Source organism: Lissotriton helveticus, chromosome 6, assembly GCF_964261635.1.
Source record: "Lissotriton helveticus chromosome 6, aLisHel1.1, whole genome shotgun sequence".
NCBI lineage: Eukaryota > Metazoa > Chordata > Amphibia > Caudata > Salamandridae > Lissotriton > Lissotriton helveticus.
In genome coordinates, this window is record NC_136067.1 from 851,376,403 (window position 1) to 851,397,514 (window position 21,112).

At 44.8% G+C, this 21,112-nt stretch overlaps 1 protein-coding gene across 2 annotated transcripts in view; it reads right to left on the bottom strand.

The window, feature by feature from the left end:
• LOC144763143 (heat shock factor protein 2-like) overlaps nt 1-21,112 on the bottom strand; it is a 406,222-nt gene that overhangs the window by 197,440 nt on the left and 187,670 nt on the right. For both annotated transcript variants that reach the window (XM_078648463.1, XM_078648462.1), the window contains exons 2-3: nt 20,740-20,848; nt 20,464-20,591 (exon numbers count right to left, since the gene is read on the bottom strand). In XM_078648463.1, coding sequence (XP_078504589.1) covers nt 20,464-20,591; nt 20,740-20,833 — 222 coding nt within the window. In that variant the 5' untranslated portion in view covers nt 20,834-20,848. The remainder of the gene's footprint in view (nt 1-20,463; nt 20,592-20,739; nt 20,849-21,112) is intronic.

Below are 21,112 nucleotides of genomic sequence, written 5' to 3' on the forward strand. Positions count from 1 at the left end.
CATAGTGTCTGTTAGCCTTTCCCCTCCTGACTTCTAGTTTATATCAACATGTTCTCTAAACATCAGATACTAGATACTGTTTAGGTACATGTCGCCCTGACTCTCCAGACTTCAGTCTCTGCTCCTAGCACAGAGTTCGAAGCCCCCAGCTTCTCCTAGTAACACGTCATTGCTAGTTTGCGCGCACCATCAGGTTAGAGGTCCCGGCTCCTCAGGTAGCCCCCTCCATGGTTTCCGCCCCATTCATGACATATTCTGTTACGTTTGCATCACATGTCTATGTATACGCCCTGTTACACCTCTTTTCACCCTTATCTTTCGCGACTACTACGCGTCACACCCTTTGCTCCACCCACTGCTACGCCTATTGCAATGTAATGCTATATGTTTGCGTTATGTATATATGCTCATGTACTGTTATTAAGAGATTATTCCTTAGCGCGCTCATCCCAGATCCAGCCCCAGCAGCTGCTGGGCCCTGCCTTCCTATTCCTGTGCAGGTCGTCCTGTTCCTGTCCTTATGCTGTATTAAACCTGCAAAACTCCTACTACCTCGAATCTTGACTCTTATTTATTGAGCTATCTGTTATTCATTTATTCATTCAAAAATAGGGTATTATTTATTTATTTACCACAGCCTTTTTGATTCTTGTTTATCCTGCCCGGTACTCTATGGGCCCTATCAAATTCCAACGGGTGATGAAAAGTCATGTTAGTAGCTTGAGTGAACCAAGATTCTAGAAAGGCCACACAATTCCCTTGTTGATCTTCTGAACCTTCCGGAATTCCAAAAATACGTAGATTCCCCCTTCTGTTCCTGTCTTCCAACTCAGCGAGTTTCCGTGTCGTTTGGTCCGAGGCTATGCATAGCCGTTTAATGGCACTACATGTCTTGACTTCCATGTCCTCGAGTCTGCTAATCCTTGATTCTGCTTCTACCAGTTTTGCATTGGTGTCGCGGTTATCTTGCCTGATCGCCGCTACTTCCTCTTTAGTCGCTTTAGCCAGATCCCTTACTTCATCCAATCTGTTAAGTATCATTTCTATCGGATCAGGGCTGTCTTTTCTCCCTTTGCTGGGCGAATTCGGATTCGACTGGTCAGATTTAAGCCTCTTCAAGCTTTTCGCTAGCTCTTTGTTATCTGCCATGGCTGCTTGTGGCGTAGATTCCTTGATCGTTTTGGATGGTCTCCCTATACTTCCAGCCGCCCCCTGTGGAGTGCTTACGGTCGCTGGCCTCTCCGACTCCTTCTTCTAGCTTACTATAATTAAATGCACAATTACCAATTGAATCCACCTAAGAGCTGATATGATGTTCGCTCTACCTGTTCGCTTCCTGTACTTGTTTTAGTCGCCGTGAGGAAGTGCGCACCTTCATATGAGGCCGGAAGCGTGCACCGCCATTTTGGGAGCCACCATGTGCGTGCAAGGCCCTGCACGAGTAGAGTCACATTATCAGCCTAGCTGTTGAATTTATCCTAAATTACATCCAGACAGGCTTGACTGCATAGCCACTTGATGCATCCGTGTATTAGGAGCAAACCACACAAGCCTAAACGTAGGCATCCATTGAGTTCTTAAGCCTATAACATCATGGTGCAGCACAGGACTCAGTCGCAGGTCTACAAATCACCAAACATTGATTCCATAGCCTATATCCAGCTAAGCAGTCCCTGCTTCTCATGTGCCACAACAATCACAACCGTTTTCTACATTGCCGTTTCCGGTTTGAGACCATACTTCTGCATTTTCTTGTATTCATGCCGATATTGCCAACATTGCCAAAAATTGTACCTGCGCCAGCCGCTACTGTTCAAATGGGTGAGTCGACATTATTTCTATCCCTCATAACGAGCGCCGGTAAACAACAACGCCTGAGCCAGATATTTCGTTTCGTAAGTTCATGCCGCCCTCCTTTGATCGCTAGTGATGCACACCTTTGTTTCTCACACTGGCTGGAGGAGAATCTGCGCTAAATACCTCCTACTCTTCCGGCGCCGATGCACTTCAATAAATGATAGAGAATCTTCGTTTAGGAAGTTTATGCCGCCATCTTGTGCGCGCGAGTCAGCGTTTCCCTTTCCTCACGGGTCTGTTGTCACCCGATAACGGTTATAGTACTCACGACCCCCCTCTGAGTTCTGGCCTTCCACCGCTGCCACCAGCGATCATTTCCGACCCCAGTCAGGGTCCTTGCATTTCCGTCCGCCGACACACTGGGCAGCCACGCAGTCTTCTTGTCCGTCTCACTCGCTGCATCCACCGGAGCGGAACATTCGGAGTAGCCGAAACACCACTTCCCAGCCACAGAAATCCTTGAGCATACCCTCTAAATGCTCCTCTCACATTCCGGATGCCGATTCATCAACATGTAGCGGTACTGGAAAGATAAAACACGTCCCAAATTTGTTTATTGACCTCCGCACGGGCAGAGAGAATTACAGAGCCGCCATCTCTCTCGGCGTCCAAACTACGCCCCCCCGGAATAAATTCTATTCGGACCTATACACCACCTCCCAGTAGCAAGATCCTACTTCCCTGTCATCACCTTTATACTATACAATTGCTCTGGCTGGATGACATGCACTACCAGTTATTCTATGTCCCCTTTAGGATAGTGGGCATTGTCCAGGTAATCCAAGGCTTGCATCCGGACAAGGCACCGGGTCTGGACAGCATAACTGCTGCCTTTTATAAATAATATGCTCAAATTCTCACTCACACCTTCTGGCTATGTATGAAGAGCCTCTGGCACGTGGGGTACTATCCGTCTTTCCTTCAGGAGGCATTACACCACTTTCCATGATTAATGTAGATATGAAAAATCTAGCTAAACGGATCGCCTCCCGTCTACTCCCCGTTACCAAATATTGTTCATCTAGATTGATACGGCTTTGTTCCCTGTCGCTCGACAGCACACAGTCTGCAAACTTTATTTGCACTTTTCTACTCAGTCAATCCCCAACTAAGCGAGGAGGCGGTTTTGCTTGATGCCACTAAGGCTTTCAATTCAATAGACCTATCTTTTTCACCTCTTGGCCCGGACTGGACTCAGCAGCAATTTGATGCACATGATCAAATTGCGCTATACTCAGCTTATGACCCAGCTGCACGTAAATGGTGTGATCACTCCCCCCGCCCCCCTTTGCCGTATCACAGGGTGCCGGACAGGGTTGCCCCCTTTCGCCCATTCTTTTTGCTAGAATGCAAATAAAAACTCATTGCTAAATAATTTATTAGGCATTATTTTTATTCTATGTGAAACAAACTTTCATACACTGACTAGAATCAACCTATTGCAGTGAACAAAGTTACTTGGATGAAAAGTGGAGCTAAAGAATAAAACTCACCCTAGATGTTTTCATTTTGCCCTGCTAGAAATATTGAAATCTTGGTCGATCTTCACCAACTGTTAAATTATGGCATATCAGCAACTAAGAAGCAAAGCAGGAAAGCAATTCTCATGCTTCAAAAACGGATTAATTCAAATTGTTCGGAAAACTAGAAGGTAATTTGCTCCTAAAACAAGTGGAAACAAGATATAGCGGAATCAGCTTCTAGCGAACAAATATTAAACTTGGGGACAAGAACTTCAACAAAGTCAGGTGTGCAATTTAGAAAATTTACTCTCCATCATGTATTCGATAGTAACAAGTCCAATTGTAATCACTTCAGGATGTTCAGCTGTCCTACAGAGTTGACAGGAAAAGATTGTGAAAGCTAGATAAAAATGGTCATGGTATGAATGAAATAGGCAGAATAATATTTGGATTTAAATAATAACTAACTTAGGATTGGTCTAGGTACTGTACATAGAAGGCATCAGTATTAAGCAAATTTATACTGGTATTAGAAACGGAGATGGGCAAGGAAGCACTAGTGAAAGCAGTTGCTGTACTAAAACAGCTATATATGTTCCTAATCAATACACTATCTGTGCTGAACAAGTTACTTACCTACGGTAAGAGTCTTTCTGATCTAACTGTAGATTCCTCATCTTTTGAATATCACACTGAACCACACTGTTGTAGAGATTTTCAGCATTGCTCCTGCATGCTAGCAGGCGGTGTCGCGCAGCTTCACGTCGACATTGTATCACCCTGGAAGTGACAGAGGAGCCACAAACATATGCCACCTCTGCGTAATAATGTAATTTTCTTTCTTCACTCTGTCAGCACGGTCAGACGCGGAGCTTACTAAATGATCAGATGTGCCAGTGTGCAAATCTCTAAATTGTTTTTTTATGGAATGTGAAGAGTTTATTCCACAAAAAGGGGAGGAGGGAGAGCAGTGAGGAATCTTTAGTAAGATCAGAGTATCCACCATAGAGAGTGTTACCTATGGAAAGTAACTTATTCTTCTGACGGATACTTCTAACCAGAGATTTGCAAAGTGTAGAATCTGCAGCTCATATGCCTCGAACATTTGTTTACTAAGGACTATCCACCTTGATAAGGTTCTTTTCTGCACTGCTTTACCCTTCCTTGCCCCAGCAAACTGTGTAAAGAGCTGATCATCCACCAGATGGTCTTTTGTACAATCGGTGTTACAACTCAAAGGTCTCTTGGTGTCCTAGCGATAGGGCCTCACCTCCTTTTTCAAGGGGTGAGGTGGAACAAAGAATACCGAAAGGGTAATGGATTGCCCGATATGAAAAGTTGTCAGTCTTCCGAAGGAATACCACCCTAGTCTGTAACACCAGTTTGTCTGGAGAAAAAGGTGTTGTATGGTGGATTAGCAGAAAAGGTGGGTAGCTCACTCATGCAATGGGGTTATCTCTATAAAGAAGAGAGTTCAAAAGATGCAAACAACAGCTGTGCATTAGCTCAAAAGGAGTACACAAGAACACGGAGAATCAAATTAAGGTATTAAAGTTCTGTTTCAAAATCTTTGGATGGAAACATATAGACCAGACTTAAGAAACGTATCACAACAGGTGATTTAACACCTTCAATGCTGCAGGAGATTTTCCTGGGTGCTGAACTTTTCAGATTTGCATGCTTCATGACGAGCTCAGCTCGTCATGAGCACACGAGCAGTGTACTGCATGACGAGCAGAGCTCGTCATGAGCATGGAAGGGGTTAAATAAGGATGTCTAGTCCAGTAAATGCAAAAAGGCCGAAAGTGCCAGCAAATAGCATTTAACAGTGCCCAACACAAGTCATCATCGATTTAACGACAGCACAAGAAGCAAAACATCCGACAATTTTCCTGTAATGGGTCCATATGAAGGGAAAAATAGCATGCCACCAATTTTTCCCAGTGTTGGCATAAACAATTCTCCTAGATGGACGTCCAGCAACAGAAATGACAACCACTGCTTTGGGAAGGAGACTGAAAGAAGTCAACAGTTGCTGCTCAATCTCCATGCACTGAGGTGTAGATTTTGCAGGCCTGGGTGTAGGACCCAGCCTTGCTGCTGCGACAGAAGACCCTTGTGATGCAACAGCCTGATCGAAGGACTGATGCGCATACCAGAATTTCCGGGTAACACACTCATCTGGCCCATCTGGAGTCACTAGGATGACTTAGTCCAGTTGTTACTGATCTTTTTTCAGAACTCAGGGCAGGAGAGGTAGTGCTGGGAAGGCATACAATAGTCCTGTACTCTACTGTAGGCTGTAAACGTCTCCAAGAGGAAGCCTTGGAAACTCCAGCATGCAAAGGTGCAGACACTGCACATTCTCAGCAATGAAGAATAGATGTAGGCTGGGGCTTCCCCATAGCTAGAAGCCCAGCGTCACCTCTGGGTGCTGCTGCCATCTGCGATCCGATGAGTTTGTCCAACCTGGCATTCAAAGATCTCACCAGATTTAACCAGGTGCAGAGGTGCAGATCCTCCTGGCACAGGACCTAGGTCCGACTTCACTGTTTGTTGCAGTACCGCTCGGCAGTGGGGTTGTTCATAAGAACCATGATGGACATGATGGACAGTAGCTAGGCTTTCAATGGCAATTAAATGTCCCCCAACTGGAACAGGTTGATGTGGAGGTGAGTCTCCACTAGAGACCAGAGTCCTCTTATCTCCAACTTTCCCACATGTGCAACAGCCACCATTGTCAGCTTTGTGTGAGGTAGGGAGAGGGGTCTGCGACTGGTGCAGTTGAAGTCCAGCTGCCACCACCGGAGGTCCTTTGCAGTCTCGTTCAAAACCTAGATGAAATCCTTCAGGCTCCCTTTATGTGGATATCCCACTGAAGAGCCCGCATATGCCACCAGGTGTAGTCAACAAGCAAGATGCAGGAGGCCAAGAAATCTCAGAGCCGCTCTCACTGAGACCCAGGACAGAGTCTGAAACATCATCATCATAGCCCAAATGTCCTGACTTGTTGACGAGGAGGGAGGGCTTAAAACTGCACCATAGTCAGGGTGACTCTGATGAATGGGAGTTTCTCCAAAGTTATCATTTGTGCCTTTGGCACATTGATCAATAATCCCAAATATGTTAATAGGTCTGCCATCATCTAGAGTTAGTCTAAGAGTGACTGTGGCAACCCCGCTTTCAGCAGAAAATTGTCCAGGCAGTGGAAGACCTGTAAAGGTGTGCTGCAACCGGTGCCATCACTTTCGTGAACACTCAAGGGACATAAAGGGAAGCGCAGAGAAAATGCTCTTAGCCAACCCTGAACAGCAGGTAACGCTTGTGGGACTGCATGACTAGAATGTGAAACTAGGCATTCTGCAGGGCCAGCAATACCATACAGTCTTCTGGATCCAGGGTAGATAGAACTTGAGTCAAAGTGAGCGTCATCAGCTTGTCTTTTTTCCAGTATGAAATTGAATTGAGAGGGCGAAGATCTAAAACAGAACGAAGGCATCTGTCCTTTTCAGCACCAGGCAATAGAAGGTGAAACACCCAGTCCCTATTTCCAATGCCTGGGCCCCCTCTATGGCTCCTTTGTCCAAAAGAGCAATGACCTCCTCCCCCAGAATTGACAAATTACCCTCCACCAGCTGCACTGTTGTGGGTGGAGTATGTGGCAGATCTGAAAGTAATGGTAGGGTATATCCTTGCAGGACTATGTGAAGCAACCATCAGCCGGATGTGATGCTCTGCCACCTGTGGGGGTAATACCTTATCCTGCCTCCAACTAGGAAACCATGTGAGGGTAGGGGTGAACTAAAGCAGCTTGGTGGCATAGCGGGAGAGGCAGGGATTGAGCAATGTACTGCCCAAGGACCTGTAGGTTGTCAACTAAATCTCCAACCCCAGGCCTAAAAAAAACTGGGGAGTCTATTGCTGTGAAGGTGGGCCTTGGTGTTGTCTTTAGACCAAGCCTCCTACCAATGCCTTAAAAGGGCTAAAACTGGTGGGGATACTACCGCAAGCGAGCAGAAAGGCTGATGGAGTTTGCTGTGGACCTGCTTTCCTTTAAGGGCTCCAGGGAAGAGTCTGCCTTATTTCCAAAGAGACAGATACCATCAAATGGCATGTGCATTAGTGATGCCTGAATGTCACCCGAGAAGACAGGGGATCTCATCCCCACATGGCACCAAACTGGTATTGACTGCCCTGCAAATGCGGCATCCAGCCCACAACAGATGGCTTAGGCATTCCGTGTCATTGACCCAGTTCAGGAAGGACCTCAAGACCTGGCTCGTCGACTAAACCCCCACACCCAGACAGATCAGCAGCCCCACCTCAGCGCCTTGAGACCCTCACAGGTGAGTAGCCGCGCTTTGCAAACCCCTGACTGATTGATGATGGCATATATTGCGGTGTCCTTACCATCTGGAATGATCTGAGAAAGTTTGCTTGGAATTTATCATGGACTGTCAGCAAGACCTTGCTGACTATATCCCATAATGCATGTGAATATCATCCCAGCAGGCAAAAAGCATTTGTTGTGCAAAGAGTAAGGTTGCAAGTCTAATACTTCTGCACCCCTATCTGATCAATACAGCAAATGAAGCGGATTAGTCTGTGAAAGGGCTATGGGAAAGTTCAACTCATTGTCTGGGGCTTTGTCTAGTCCACTGGTGTTCTCAACGCCCATAAAACAATTGTCTTCATCATAATAAAGGGATGCATCATCCACATCATCTTCAGTATTATTGTGGTGACCGAGTTCTGATCCTGAGCCAAAAGGAATGTTAAGCATCTTAGGCAGTGGTAGTGTTGGCTTTTATGCACCTTCTGATGATGTTCAGTGACATACAGCTTGGTTTCACGGTCTTCGATCACCATGCAATTCACCGTAAAGCAACCCCTGCAAAATCTGTAGCCATGCGAACACCCTAGGCACTAGAGGCATACCTGGTGAAGATCTGTCACAGACATCTGCTTGTTACAATCTGTACACGATTTATACCCTGAAGTCATCACAGGGGACATGTTCCCTTGCACACTGTTGGAAAATGTTGTCAAACATGTGAGAATGTTGAGGCAGGAAACTCTGAATCAGTGTCCAAAGGCACAGAAAGAAAAGAAAGGACTTCAGTGCCCATGAGTGGCACATATATGTGGCTTCAGCGTTCTTTCTGGAAGCGGTAAGAAGTGGACTCCGAACCGCACAATGCCACCTACTGGCGTGTGGATGCAATGGTGAAAAAAATCTCATGATCGAAACTAGCACCTGGGGTATTCACAAGGTGAGGAATCAGAAGTTAGAAGTACCGATAAGAAAAGCTACTCAGTCACAGTGTATAACTTTTTGAAGTACATACGTACTACTTTCAAGGTGTAACGGTGATGTTTTTAGTTTTTAGACAACTTCACCTTGCCTTATGTTGTTAAGAAACAATTTTCCTAGTCTTGGGCTTCCACAGTCTTTTGTGTTCTGACATAAAAGTTAACAATGAATCATAACACAGATGTCTAAGACTGAAACCATGGTGTTTCGACGAAATGGAGGTAGGTGAAATCCTATTCAATGATACTGCAAGAATTACTCCTACACACGCAGCATAATTTCCTTTGAGAACAGAGTTGTAACAATCTACAGTACAGACTCTGTATCCTTAAAAGGCAGAAGAACCCAAAGCTCCTGCCACTGCACACCTTCCCTCAAGATGTGCTATTGGTTCAAACAATCTGTGTATCATGAAGAAAATCTACTGAAGGAAAATGATGATCCTGCTAGCCTTGAGGAATTCCACATCCTGACCTCCATGTTTCATAAGATGACTGAAATAGTCCTCTTTATGGGGAAAATATCTGTGGGTAGAAGACAATGAAATAAAACTAGCTAAAGACCATGCACACCTGTGGTTCAATCAAACCAGGAATGTCTGATCAACAGCCCGGAAACCCTAAGTTTGTATTGGTATAATACATTCTTGACCGCCACCCAAATGAAATACGCAAATGAGAATTTGTCTCTCTCACCCTGTGCTTCTATGACATAAGAGGGGCTTAACGGTCAGGTTTCCTCAACAATTATGTGAATCATTACCTGAACAAGAAGTCACCCAAGATCAACTTCTAACCTCTGTACAAAAACAAGCTGCAAAAGTTCAAGTGGTGCAATGAGAAGAAGCCTGCCTAAATACTGTAGGGCAGAACAGAAAATACGGGGCGGGAAATGCATGGATTAAAAAGATATTCATTGACTGCACTAGTTAATATTTTCAAATTCAGACTTTAATTTTGACCTTTGATTACACATCCTGTGGATACAAAAAGCAAAATACACCAACCTGCAGGAAGAGAAGGAAAGGCTTTTGATAGAATGTCTTACCCACATTGAATTTGAGCCCTTTCGTTAGAAAGACTGGAGAGGCAGGTAACATGACTAATAAACCCTAATGACCACATCGCCCTGGTAAAGCATTACAGCGGTTCCCACTCAAAGCCAGAATTCAAATAAACCAGCCTGTATTACCCACAAAATACTGTTTCTTAAGAAGCCGGATTACTTTCACTTAACTATCAGAAGATCTGGAGGCACTAAGAACCTGAGAAGTCTACATACTCACACTCTAGAGTGCAAAATATTCAACACTAATAAATTGGTTACACAGGTAGTCTCTGGTGCTACAACTACAATTTGCAACTTGCTTCCAGTTTGAAACACTCTTTAATAACCTTTCCCTTTTCTTTTTTAGGGCTCGGCCTATGTCCCACGAAGTGGGCGTGGCTTAAGAGTCCTTTTATGAGGACTTCGAAAATCTAACCTACGAATTCCAGAAAAGCTCGTGATTTTTGCTCGTTATTTATGGCAGCTGCATGGCAATTGGGCCTAGCATGCCTGTGTTTTTAAAAGCCAGCACGCAAGAGGCCATAGGCGTTAGAGTTGCTTCGCCTAGTGCATATTCCGTGCGGAGATGCGCAGCAGAAGGGCATATTTCTTCAATTACCAGCTGTCAGGGGCCGCGGTAATTGAAGCCAGATGCTGGGCGCGCGTGCACCACTCTCCAGTTTGTTATATTTCAGCTGTGTGTGTGCGCATGCTTGCTCCCGGCAAAAGCTTGTTTTAAAATGTATTCCAGAGATGGTTCTTGATTATGGATCCACATTCTTCCGACGGCTCTGCGTGCGCTACACTTATACTTTAGATTTTCCCTTTGTTTTGGAAGTGCATCTCAGCCCCAATGTGATTCTGAGAGTGATGCATGTGCCAGCCACAGAACCTTACTGATGATTTTACATAAATTACGATTTAAGCATCACACCTATGCCCCCATTATTTTTCTCCGGGAGCGGCGAGATCCCGGCGCACGCAGCCCTCACTCTGTTGTTGATTTTAGGCATGTTTGCGCGGGCTCTGTTTACAATTAACGCCGCATTAAGCCGGCAGTAATTTGCTTTTCTTGTTTGTTATTTCAGCGCGCGCTGGCTCCATTTACAGCTGCTCTCCTTCTCGCTGGAGCTGTGATGTCCTGTCAGGTTTTATATCTCCCCCTAAATTCAAATGTTTGGAATTAGATATACACTTCAGTGTGCCTGTAATGTGCGCGCCGTGAAAGGTCGTGAAATGCAAATGATTTATGGGCTGCAAAAATTGCATTTCGAGTGTGTACTGACACAATAAACAAAACATTCATACAATACTCATATAAAACAAGTAGATATGACTGATCGAAAGAGGATAGGTCCAGTGTGAGCAAATGTTTGTGAAGACATGAAGGGAGCAGGGGGAGGAGGAGTCTTAGTGCAGCGTGGCCAGTGGTTAATGTTTACAGTGTGTGAACGGCAATGTAGCCAGTCTTGGTGGTGTGTCTTCAATGAGAAGGAAAACAGAAACTTTTCAGTCATCACCACTTGCTGACAGTTCTTCAAGCCTTAATGAAACTGCTACCAGCACTACCAGTACAGATCAGCTTTAGTGAGCCCTTCCATACTAGTGAGGTGAGATCTCCTTGTATTCAGCGCTGTGTCTCTGATGCTCCCCTATCTCCGAGGGTCCATCAGCCCCGACCGGCACCACAGCCCGGATACCCTTGGCACCAGCTCCCATTGAAGCTGTACAGCGCCTCTTTCAGTGAGCAGACAGCGAGGGATGGCATTTCATGTTTTTTTCACTTGATAACGATAAGAATGTGTTTTTTTTAATTTAACGAGGACTATTGAGTTTAATGGATGTGTGGAGAACAGGGTATTCATTCAAACTACGAGGCTTTTTCTGCTTATTTTTTAATAGGGAAAGTTTGTCGACTGTGGACATGATGTGCCCAGATACTAAATTATGATAGGGCACAATGCAAATGTTAAGTTATTTTCAAATGCTTAGACTAATAATACAGATATTGTGTTTTTGGAAGTGCATAGATGTATATTTGAAATATCGGCACATTTTTCTTACGTTCTTTTCAACTTTGTTTGTCGGACAGCCCAGTGCGAGGCTGTTGAGTGCAGAGTGCAGAGTGCTGTTGAGTGCAGAGTGCAGAGTGCTGTTGAGTGCAGAGTGCTGTTGAGTGCAGAGTGCTGTTGAGTGCAGAGTGCTGTTGAGTGCAGAGTGCTGTTGAGTGCAGAGTGCTGTTGAGTGCAGAGTGCTGTTGAGTGCAGAGTGCTGTTGAGTGCAGAGTGCTGTTGAGTGCAGAGTGCTGTTGAGTGCAGAGTGCTGTTGAGTGCAGAGTACTGTTGAGTGCAGAGTACTGTTGAGTGCAGAGTGCAGAGTGCTGTTGAGTGCAGAGTGCAGAGTGCTGTTGAGTGCAGAGTGCAGAGTGCTGTTGAGTGCAGAGTGCAGAGTGCTGTTGAGTGCAGAGTGCAGAGTGCTGTTGAGTACAGAGTGCAGAGTGCTGTTGAGTGCAGAGTGCAGAGTGCTGTTGAGTGAGGAGTGCAGAGTGCTGTTGAGTGAGGAGTGCAGAGTGCTGTTGAGTGCAGAGTGCTGTTGAGTGCAGAGTGCTGTTGAGTGCAGAGTGCTGTTGAGTGCAGAGTGCTGTTGAGTGCAGAGTGCTGTTGAGTGCAGAGTGCTGTTGAGTGCAGAGTGCTGTTGAGTGCAGAGTGCTGTTGAGTGCAGAGTGCTGTTGAGTGCAGAGTGCTGTTGAGTGCAGAGTGCTGTTGAGTGCAGAGTGCTGTTGAGTGCAGAGTGCTGTTGAGTGCAGAGTGCTGTTGAGTGCAGAGTGCTGTTGAGTGCAGAGTACTGTTGAGTGCAGAGTGCTGTTGAGTGCAGAGTGCTGTTGAGTGCAGAGTGTTGTTGAGTGCAGAGTGCAGAGTGCTGTTGAGTGCAGAGTGCAGAGTGCTGTTGAGTGAGGAGTGCAGAGTGCTGTTGAGTGAGGAGTGCAGAGTGCTGTTGAGTGAGGAGTGCAGAGTGCTGTTGAGTGAGGAGTGCAGAGTGCTGTTGAGTGAGGAGTGCAGAGTGCTGTTGAGTGAGGAGTGCAGAGTGCTGTTGAGTGCAGAGTGCTGTTGAGTGCAGAGTGCTGTTGAGTGCAGAGTGCTGTTGAGTGCAGAGTGCTGTTGAGTGCAGAGTGCTGTTGAGTGCAGAGTGCTGTTGAGTGCAGAGTGCTGTTGAGTGCAGAGTGCTGTTGAGTGCAGAGTGCTGTTGAGTGCAGAGTGCTGTTGAGTGCAGAGTGCTGTTGAGTGCAGAGTGCAGAGTGCTGTTGAGTGCAGAGTGCAGAGTGTTGTTGAGTGCAGAGTGCAGAGTGCTGTTGAGTGCAGAGTGCAGAGTGCTGTTGAGTGAGGAGTGCAGAGTGCTGTTGAGTGCAGAGTGCTGTTGAGTGCAGAGTGCTGTTGAGTGCAGAGTGCTGTTGAGTGCAGAGTGCTGTTGAGTGCAGAGTGCTGTTGAGTGCAGAGTGCTGTTGAGTGCAGAGTGCTGTTGAGTGCAGAGTGCTGTTGAGTGCAGAGTGCTGTTGAGTGCAGAGTGCTGTTGAGTGCAGAGTGCTGTTGAGTGCAGAGTGCTGTTGAGTGCAGAGTGCTGTTGAGTGCAGAGTGCTGTTGAGTGCAGAGTGCTGTTGAGTGCAGAGTGCTGTTGAGTGCAGAGTACTGTTGAGTGCAGAGTACTGTTGAGTGCAGAGTACTGTTGAGTGCAGAGTACTGTTGAGTGCAGAGTGCTGTTGAGTGCAGAGTGCTGTTGAGTGCAGAGTGCTGTTGAGTGCAGAGTGCTGTTGAGTGCAGAGTGCTGTTGAGTGCAGAGTGCTGTTGAGTGCAGAGTGCTGTTGAGTGCAGAGTGCTGTTGAGTGCAGAGTGCTGTTGAGTGCAGAGTGCAGAGTGTTGTTGAGTGCAGAGTGCTGTTGAGTGCAGAGTGCAGAGTGCTGTTGAGTGCAGAGTGCTGTTGAGTGCAGAGTGCTGTTGAGTGCAGAGTGCTGTTGAGTGCAGAGTGCTGTTGAGTGCAGAGTGCTGTTGAGTGCAGAGTGCTGTTGAGTGCAGAGTGCTGTTGAGTGCAGAGTGCTGTTGAGTGCAGAGTGCTGTTGAGTGCAGAGTGCTGTTGAGTGCAGAGTGCTGTTGAGTGCAGAGTGCTGTTGAGTGCAGAGTGCTGTTGAGTGCAGAGTGCTGTTGAGTGCAGAGTGCTGTTGAGTGCAGAGTGCTGTTGAGTGCAGAGTGCTGTTGAGTGCAGAGTGCTGTTGAGTGCAGATGAGTGCAGAGTGCTGTTGAGTGCAGAGTGCTGTTGAGTGCAGAGTGCTGTTGAGTGCAGAGTGCTGTTGAGTGCAGAGTGCTGTTGAGTGCAGAGTGTTGTTGAGTGCAGAGTGCAGAGTGCTGTTGAGTGCAGAGTGCAGAGTGCTGTTGAGTGCAGAGTGCTGTTGAGTGCAGAGTGCTGTTGAGTGCAGAGTGCTGTTGAGTGCAGAGTGCTGTTGAGTGCAGAGTGCTGTTGAGTGCAGAGTGCTGTTGAGTGCAGAGTGCTGTAGAGTGCAGAGTGCTGTAGAGTGCAGAGTGCTGTAGAGTGCAGAGTGCTGTAGAGTGCAGAGTGCTGTAGAGTGCAGAGTGCAGTAGAGTGCAGAGTGCAGTTGAGTGCAGAGTGCAGTTGAGTGCAGAGTGCAGTTGAGTGCAGAGTGCAGTTGAGTGCAGAGTGCAGTTGAGTGCAGAGTGCAGTTGAGTGCAGAGTGCAGTTGAGTGCAGAGTGCAGTTGAGTGCAGAGTGCTGTTGAGTGCAGAGTGCTGTAGAGTGCAGAGTGCTGTAGAGTGCAGAGTGCTGTAGAGTGCAGAGTGCTGTAGAGTGCAGAGTGCTGTAGAGTGCAGAGTGCTGTAGAGTGCAGAGTGCTGTAGAGTGCAGAGTGCTGTAGAGTGCAGAGTGCTGTAGAGTGCAGAGTGCTGTAGAGTGCAGAGTGCTGTAGAGTGCAGAGTGCTGTAGAGTGCAGAGTGCTGTTGAGTGCAGAGTGCTGTCGAGTGCAGAGTGCTGTCGAGTGCAGAGTGCTGTCGAGTGCAGAGTGCTGTTGAGTGCAGAGTGCTGTCGAGTGCAGAGTGCTGTCGAGGGCAGAGTGCTGTCGAGGGCAGAGTGCTGTCGAGGGCAGAGTGCTGTCGAGGGCAGAGTGCTGTCGAGGGCAGAGTGCTGTCGAGGGCAGAGTGCTGTCGAGGGCAGAGTGCTGTCGAGGGCAGAGTGCTGTCGAGGGCAGAGTGCTGTCGAGGGCAGAGTGCTGTCGAGGGCAGAGTGCTGTCGAGGGCAGAGTGCTGTCGAGGGCAGAGTGCTGTGTGCTGTTGAGTGCTGTGTGCTGTTGAGTGCTGTGTGCTGTGGAGGGCAGAGTGCTGTTGAGGGCAGAGTGCTGTTGAGGGCAGAGTGCTGTTGAGGGCAGAGTGCTGTTGAGGGCAGAGTGCTGTTGAGGGCAGAGTGCTGTTGAGGGCAGAGTGCAGAGTGACTGTTCCAGAGAGAGAAGGGTATGCTTGTGCGCTTACACGGTGCACTGACACACAGGAGCTAAAACAAAGAACAGCTGAACACATGTCTTGTTACACAAGGTTCCAAAACACAAAGGTAGGTTAAACTATGCTTAATTCCACAAAACTCACGCTATATACGGCTGAAAAATTAGCACAAGGCGAGGATAATGAAATTCAACAGTACTGCGAAAGCATGGCTTACATTACAAACAAAGTCTTGCAGTTGCCCATTGTAAATGACAATGCCATTTATTTATGATTTAAAGAAAAACAAGAAATGTCATGAGCAATGCCAATAGCTCTACCTTGAATGATGCCGAGACCATTGCATTGTAAATGCTTGTTTTTCATTGTGGCCTTTTTGCTTATTACCAATCCAACTATTAAGAATCAGTTAACACAGGAAAATCTCATAAAGCTAGGTTTTATACCTAGACGGATTGGTGATACTAACATGAGACGAGTTCACTACACAGTGATACCTCGGCACTCAATGATACGTTATCCATTGGAGCAAGTGCTACCATGAGAGAAATTATCTTAGCATGACCTTTATTCTAGAATCATTAATGACAAACAGCTATAATGCATCGTTCTAAAGATAAGGGCATAAAGAGAACATCCAAGACAAACAGATGACTGTTAATTTAATGTCATTTTTTGGTAAACAAATTAGTCCATCCCGTGAAATTTCTGGTACAGTTTTACAAGGCTTTGATAGTAGGAATTCTTCCATACATATGTCCAAATAAGAAATACAGTGGGCAGCCAACACGTGTTTTGTTACTCAAAAGTAACTTTCTCAAGGCTTTCCTGATATGAGCGAAAAAGAGTACAGCCTATTCAGCTTGTAGATCGGTGATATATGGAATTCCCTTGATAAGCAAGAAGACGGAAGATTTTGGTGTGATCAAAATATCACCAGGGTCATGAATTAAGACTCCGGAATTTCTAGGTCTAAGGATCCAAAAAGTGTGAGCTAAGTAAGTATTTTCAACTTAGTATGAATATAATGGTTGATCTCAATAATTAGCTCCACAGTCAAAATGAGGGTCCCATGGGCCTCAAAATAAAACGGTCAGTACCCGTTAAGACTTCCAAAATAAAGCGTCTAGTAGAAACTTCGACTCGTCCTTAATTAATATAAAATGACGGTATCTTTGAAATTCCCCTTACGGAGGTTGGTATTGTTCCTATCCTTGTCACGATATAAGCCAGAGAGTGGGGATATGAGCTATGATATGCTCCGTAAATCAGCGGAGTTGAGGCATTGTTTTACAAATACCAAGGCGTCTCCGCATGAGCAGTGCGCTCATGCGGAGACGCATTGGTATTTGTAAAACAATGCCTCAACTAACATAAGAGCATATCAGAGCTCACAACGCCCGTTCTCTCCGCTGATTTACGGAGCATATCATAGCTCATATCCCCACTTTCTGACTTATATCGTGACAAGGATAGGAACAATACCAACCTCTGTAAGGGGAATTTCAAAGATACCGTCATTTTATATTATTTAAGGACGAGTCGAAGTCTCTACTAGACACTTTATTTTGTAAGTCTTAACGGGTACTGACCGCTTTATTTTGAGGCCCATGGGACCCTCATTTTGACTGTGGAGCTAATTATTGAGATCAACCATTATATTCATACTAAGTTGAAAATACTTACTTAGCTCACACTTTTTGGATCCTTAGACCTAGAAATTCTTGAGTCTTAATTCATGACCCTGGTGATATTTTGATCACACCAAAATCTTCCGTCTTCTTGCTTATCAAGGTAATTCCATATCTCACCGATCTACAAGCTGAATAGGATGTACTCTTTTTCGCTCATATCAGGAAAGCCTTGAGGAAGTTACTTTTGAGTAACGAAACGCGTGTCGGCTGCCAACTGTATTTCTTATTTGTACATATGTATGGAAGAATTCCTACTATCAAAGCCTTGTAAAACTGTACCAGAAATTTCACGGGATGGACTAATTTGTTTACCAAAAAATGACATTAAATTAACAAAGTCATCTGTTTGCCTTGAATGTTCTCTTTATGCCCTTATCTTTAGAACGATGCATTATAGCTGTTTGTCATTCATGATTCTAGAATAAAGGTCATGCTAAGATAATTTCTCTCATGGTAGCACTTGCTCCCATGAATAACGTATAATTGAGTGCCGAGGTATCACTGTGTAGTGAACTCATCTTGTCTGATCCCTTGGGATCTTGTCATTTGCTGACATCTGTGGTAGTGGGATGTTATTGTTATCTTGACTGGCACCACCTCTTTTGAAATATAAACATTCTTTTAGGACTGTAATTATAGAACTTGGGAAATTACAATCCCACACATTGAATTGGTAGTGCGACATTCTGTGCCATCACTACGGTCTCGTTTCTATTGTTATACTAGCATGAGAGTCAAAAAATCCTGTGAGGGAAAAAAAAAAAAAGAAGGAAAGAGTAAAGCTTGTATAGAAGAGAATCCCGTGATGGTTACCATCTTCCTCCCAAGCGGAGAGAGCGGGTATTTTCTGGTTTGGGAAGTGAGAAAATACACAGCTACCGCTTCTTCTTCCTCATATATACTGATCAAACATATGAGGATAAAAAAAAAAAATTAAAAAAAAAATTAAAAAAAAAAACCTTTCGCTTTTCAACATCTACGCTATTTACTTTGAACCTTTCGTACTTTGCCTCCTTTTCTTCCCACCAATTAACCTCACAAGCTTCTTTCTTCACTCCTGCTTCACACACCTGTCCCCCCTGCCTTCTTTTCCCAATGACATACGATTTTCTTTCTAATCCTATCCACCCTTCCGTAGCTTTACCATCTCTCAAGTGCATAACCTAACCTTTACTGTCTCGTTCATTGGTGTACTTCAGATTTTGATTCCTCTCTGTTGGTTATAACAGTGTTTGAAAGGTTTACTGTTCTAAGTACTGTTGAAGAGCACAATCACCTTGTTAAATTGCAGTGTGCTGACACCCTTGGGTGGAGTGTGCTTTCTAAAAACACATTAATAAAATAATTACTGAGCCCCAAGCACACCAAACCACATGAATGGGCAAGAGGTAGTGAGGAGGTCTACAGAGATCTAAATTTTCAGCCAAAATATGTACTACTAGTGATTGATAACACTTCTGTCAAATGTTCAGTCTCCATCAGCACATCTTTTAATGGAATGGCCAACTTTTGATTTGTCCTTTGGGCTGAGACAGCTTTTCTTACTTACGGCGAGATCCTTAGACTTTAATCTAATTTTTAGGTGAAGGGAAGACTTGGAAGAGAGAGTCGTCCTCAGGTTTCTCCTTTTCAACCTTGACAAACATGTGGCTCACTCATTAGAGGAGGACCCTACTGGAGTCCCAATGACATGGGTCCTTGAAATGAGGATTGGTAGCCAGCGAGGAGCCCAAATGAATCAGAGACACAGATCGATAGAGGTTAATGAGAAATCTTTAAAAGAATATCTCTTTACATCAGAGAGTTTGAAAGCATGGATCTTATTTAAAAGTGGAACCTTAATAAGCTGTGTATAAATCTGCAGAAGATCAGTAGGACACAGCAAATGTGTCCCGTGAAATGACAGAGAATGTAAGGGTGGGCTCCGTATGGGAAACCATTTAGAAAGTCAGAGTTGGTGCTTGAGGCAAGTGAATGCAGCTGAAGCAGGAACTGTAACCAGTGCCATATCCAGTAATGATAGCAAAAATACAGGCACCTTTATTCTGCACTGGTGCTCAAAAGCATCAAAAGCCATTAGGGGCACAGAGTTCTGGAATCACTTCACATACCTCTCTAGGACCTTCGGCAACTGGATTCCTGAGAGAGTGAAGTGCTTGTCAGAAACAAAAAATGAGGATTGGAAAAAAGAGGTCAAACTCAGCTTGGTTCTCTATCTTCTAATGAGAGGCTCGAGGACCATCCCTTTCACAGGTAATCCTGTGTGCGCAGAAATCAGATCCATCAAGGATCTCGAGGAATATGCAGAGATCAAGAAAGTGATGTTTTTAAACTAATCAAGGATCACTTTACCAAGGCCCCTTCATTTTCTGCCATTTATAGGATCATTTGTTGGGATCTTTTCTCAATCTATAATCTCAAGGAAGAGACCATGCAGGGAACCAGTTCCAGAAAAGTATGTTTTATTATATGGCTGAGCTCACACCAATGACCTACACACTGCATGAAGAAATGTATGCAACTTCCTAAAACCATGTTGCAGAGTCTTTTTAGGAATAGGAAATGGAAAGCATAAGAAGCGCCTCTCAGGTGTAAGGCTGTGCTCGCAACTTACAGAAAACGGTGGTGTTTAGTGGCACTGGGCACTCGGGGTCAAGTGTCAATGTCCATATGAGATCGCTACAACTGAAGAAACGAGAACAACAAAGTTTTCTCCCAAGCCAGCTTACCAAGAAAAGTTATCTAGACAGGAAGGATGGGGGTTAGAAAAAAAATTTTTTAAAAAGGTTACGCTCCGTTCTTTATTTCTATGCATCAAGGTTGAGTAGGTCAAAGATCTTTACGTACTACCAGGGTCTGGGTGACCACTTCGAAAATGAATTATAAAATGCACAGGATTTTATGGGACTCATCACACAGGGAACAGTATGCTCAGGTCAGCTGAAGAGAATTGCCAGATGAAACACTGACACTCCTTGAAGTTAGTGACTTGTGGAATATGCATGGGTCCATGAAAAACACAAAGTATCTGCCAATGAACCATGAAAAGGCACCAAGTTGACAAATTAAATGCCCTAGATAGCAGTACTTCTGCAAACTGATAAACATAGCACATTTAGTTTATCAAAGCCAGTTTAGGACCTGCAATATGGAAGGCAGAAGGTGTACTGAGCAGAAGGGGCTAGGTGATGGCAGGTCGGAGAACTAACAACGGCTTTTAATTTTGTATAACTCTCTAATGCAAGGAAATAAAATGCAGTGTTGTTCATTCCTGCTGGTGTGGTCAATCTGGAGGTGTGTCAGAAGGAAGACTGGACAAATGTAAGCAGATAAGTGGACAAAGCACAAACAGATAGTGTGGTCTGTTATATGCTATTAGCCAATACGGATTTACAGAACAGAGTGTGAAATATTGCAGTGATAGGGATAATAACTCGGGGCTTTAGACATTTGAATAACCATGTAAATCACGATTGCCTTTTGCAAATGAAACACAAAGATAAGCTTAAGATAAGTATAATACACAGATGTATACAATGTACAGATTTAAAACGTTGCTCCATGGCCTAGCTAAACCAACATCGGATAGAATACCTTTCTTTTAATATGTGCCAGCATATGTTCCTGCCCCTGTTTGAAATAAGGGTGCTGAAATTCGATTGGCTCATCGTGTTCCACTTTCACCACGCAGGAATCTAAATGCAGAACTTTACGGAATCCATCTACACAAGAGAAAATGCATAAAACACGTTAATAAAGCATTTGATTGTTAAATTACAAGGTTGGTAAAGTTTATCAGAAAGAATGAAATAATCTCATCTATTAAAACAGCAGGTAAAGGTAAATGATAATGTGGGTGATCTGTCTTACACATGTTCAGCTGCCTGATGAAGCTCGCCATGTTGTTGTGCTTGAAGTATTTGGGAAGGATCTCCTTGGAAAACCGCTGCTCATCCAGCACCATAAAACTCTCGCCATTCTGGAATAAAACACACACAAATGATTAGACTTTCGTGCTGGCATTTCCATCACACTCTGATCTAGAACGGTGGGCTACTTTCCAGCTGTCCTTGGCCACCCAACATTTAGCAACACAACACACGTGGAATAATACACATATTGGTGGCAAGGGGTCTCTTTCTTTCTATAATCCTTCACATAAACTGGGAAAGATGGCCATCTGCTAGAAGCCCTAAATAAGACAACAGTATTCAAATGCAGACATAAATCCACCAATATTTTT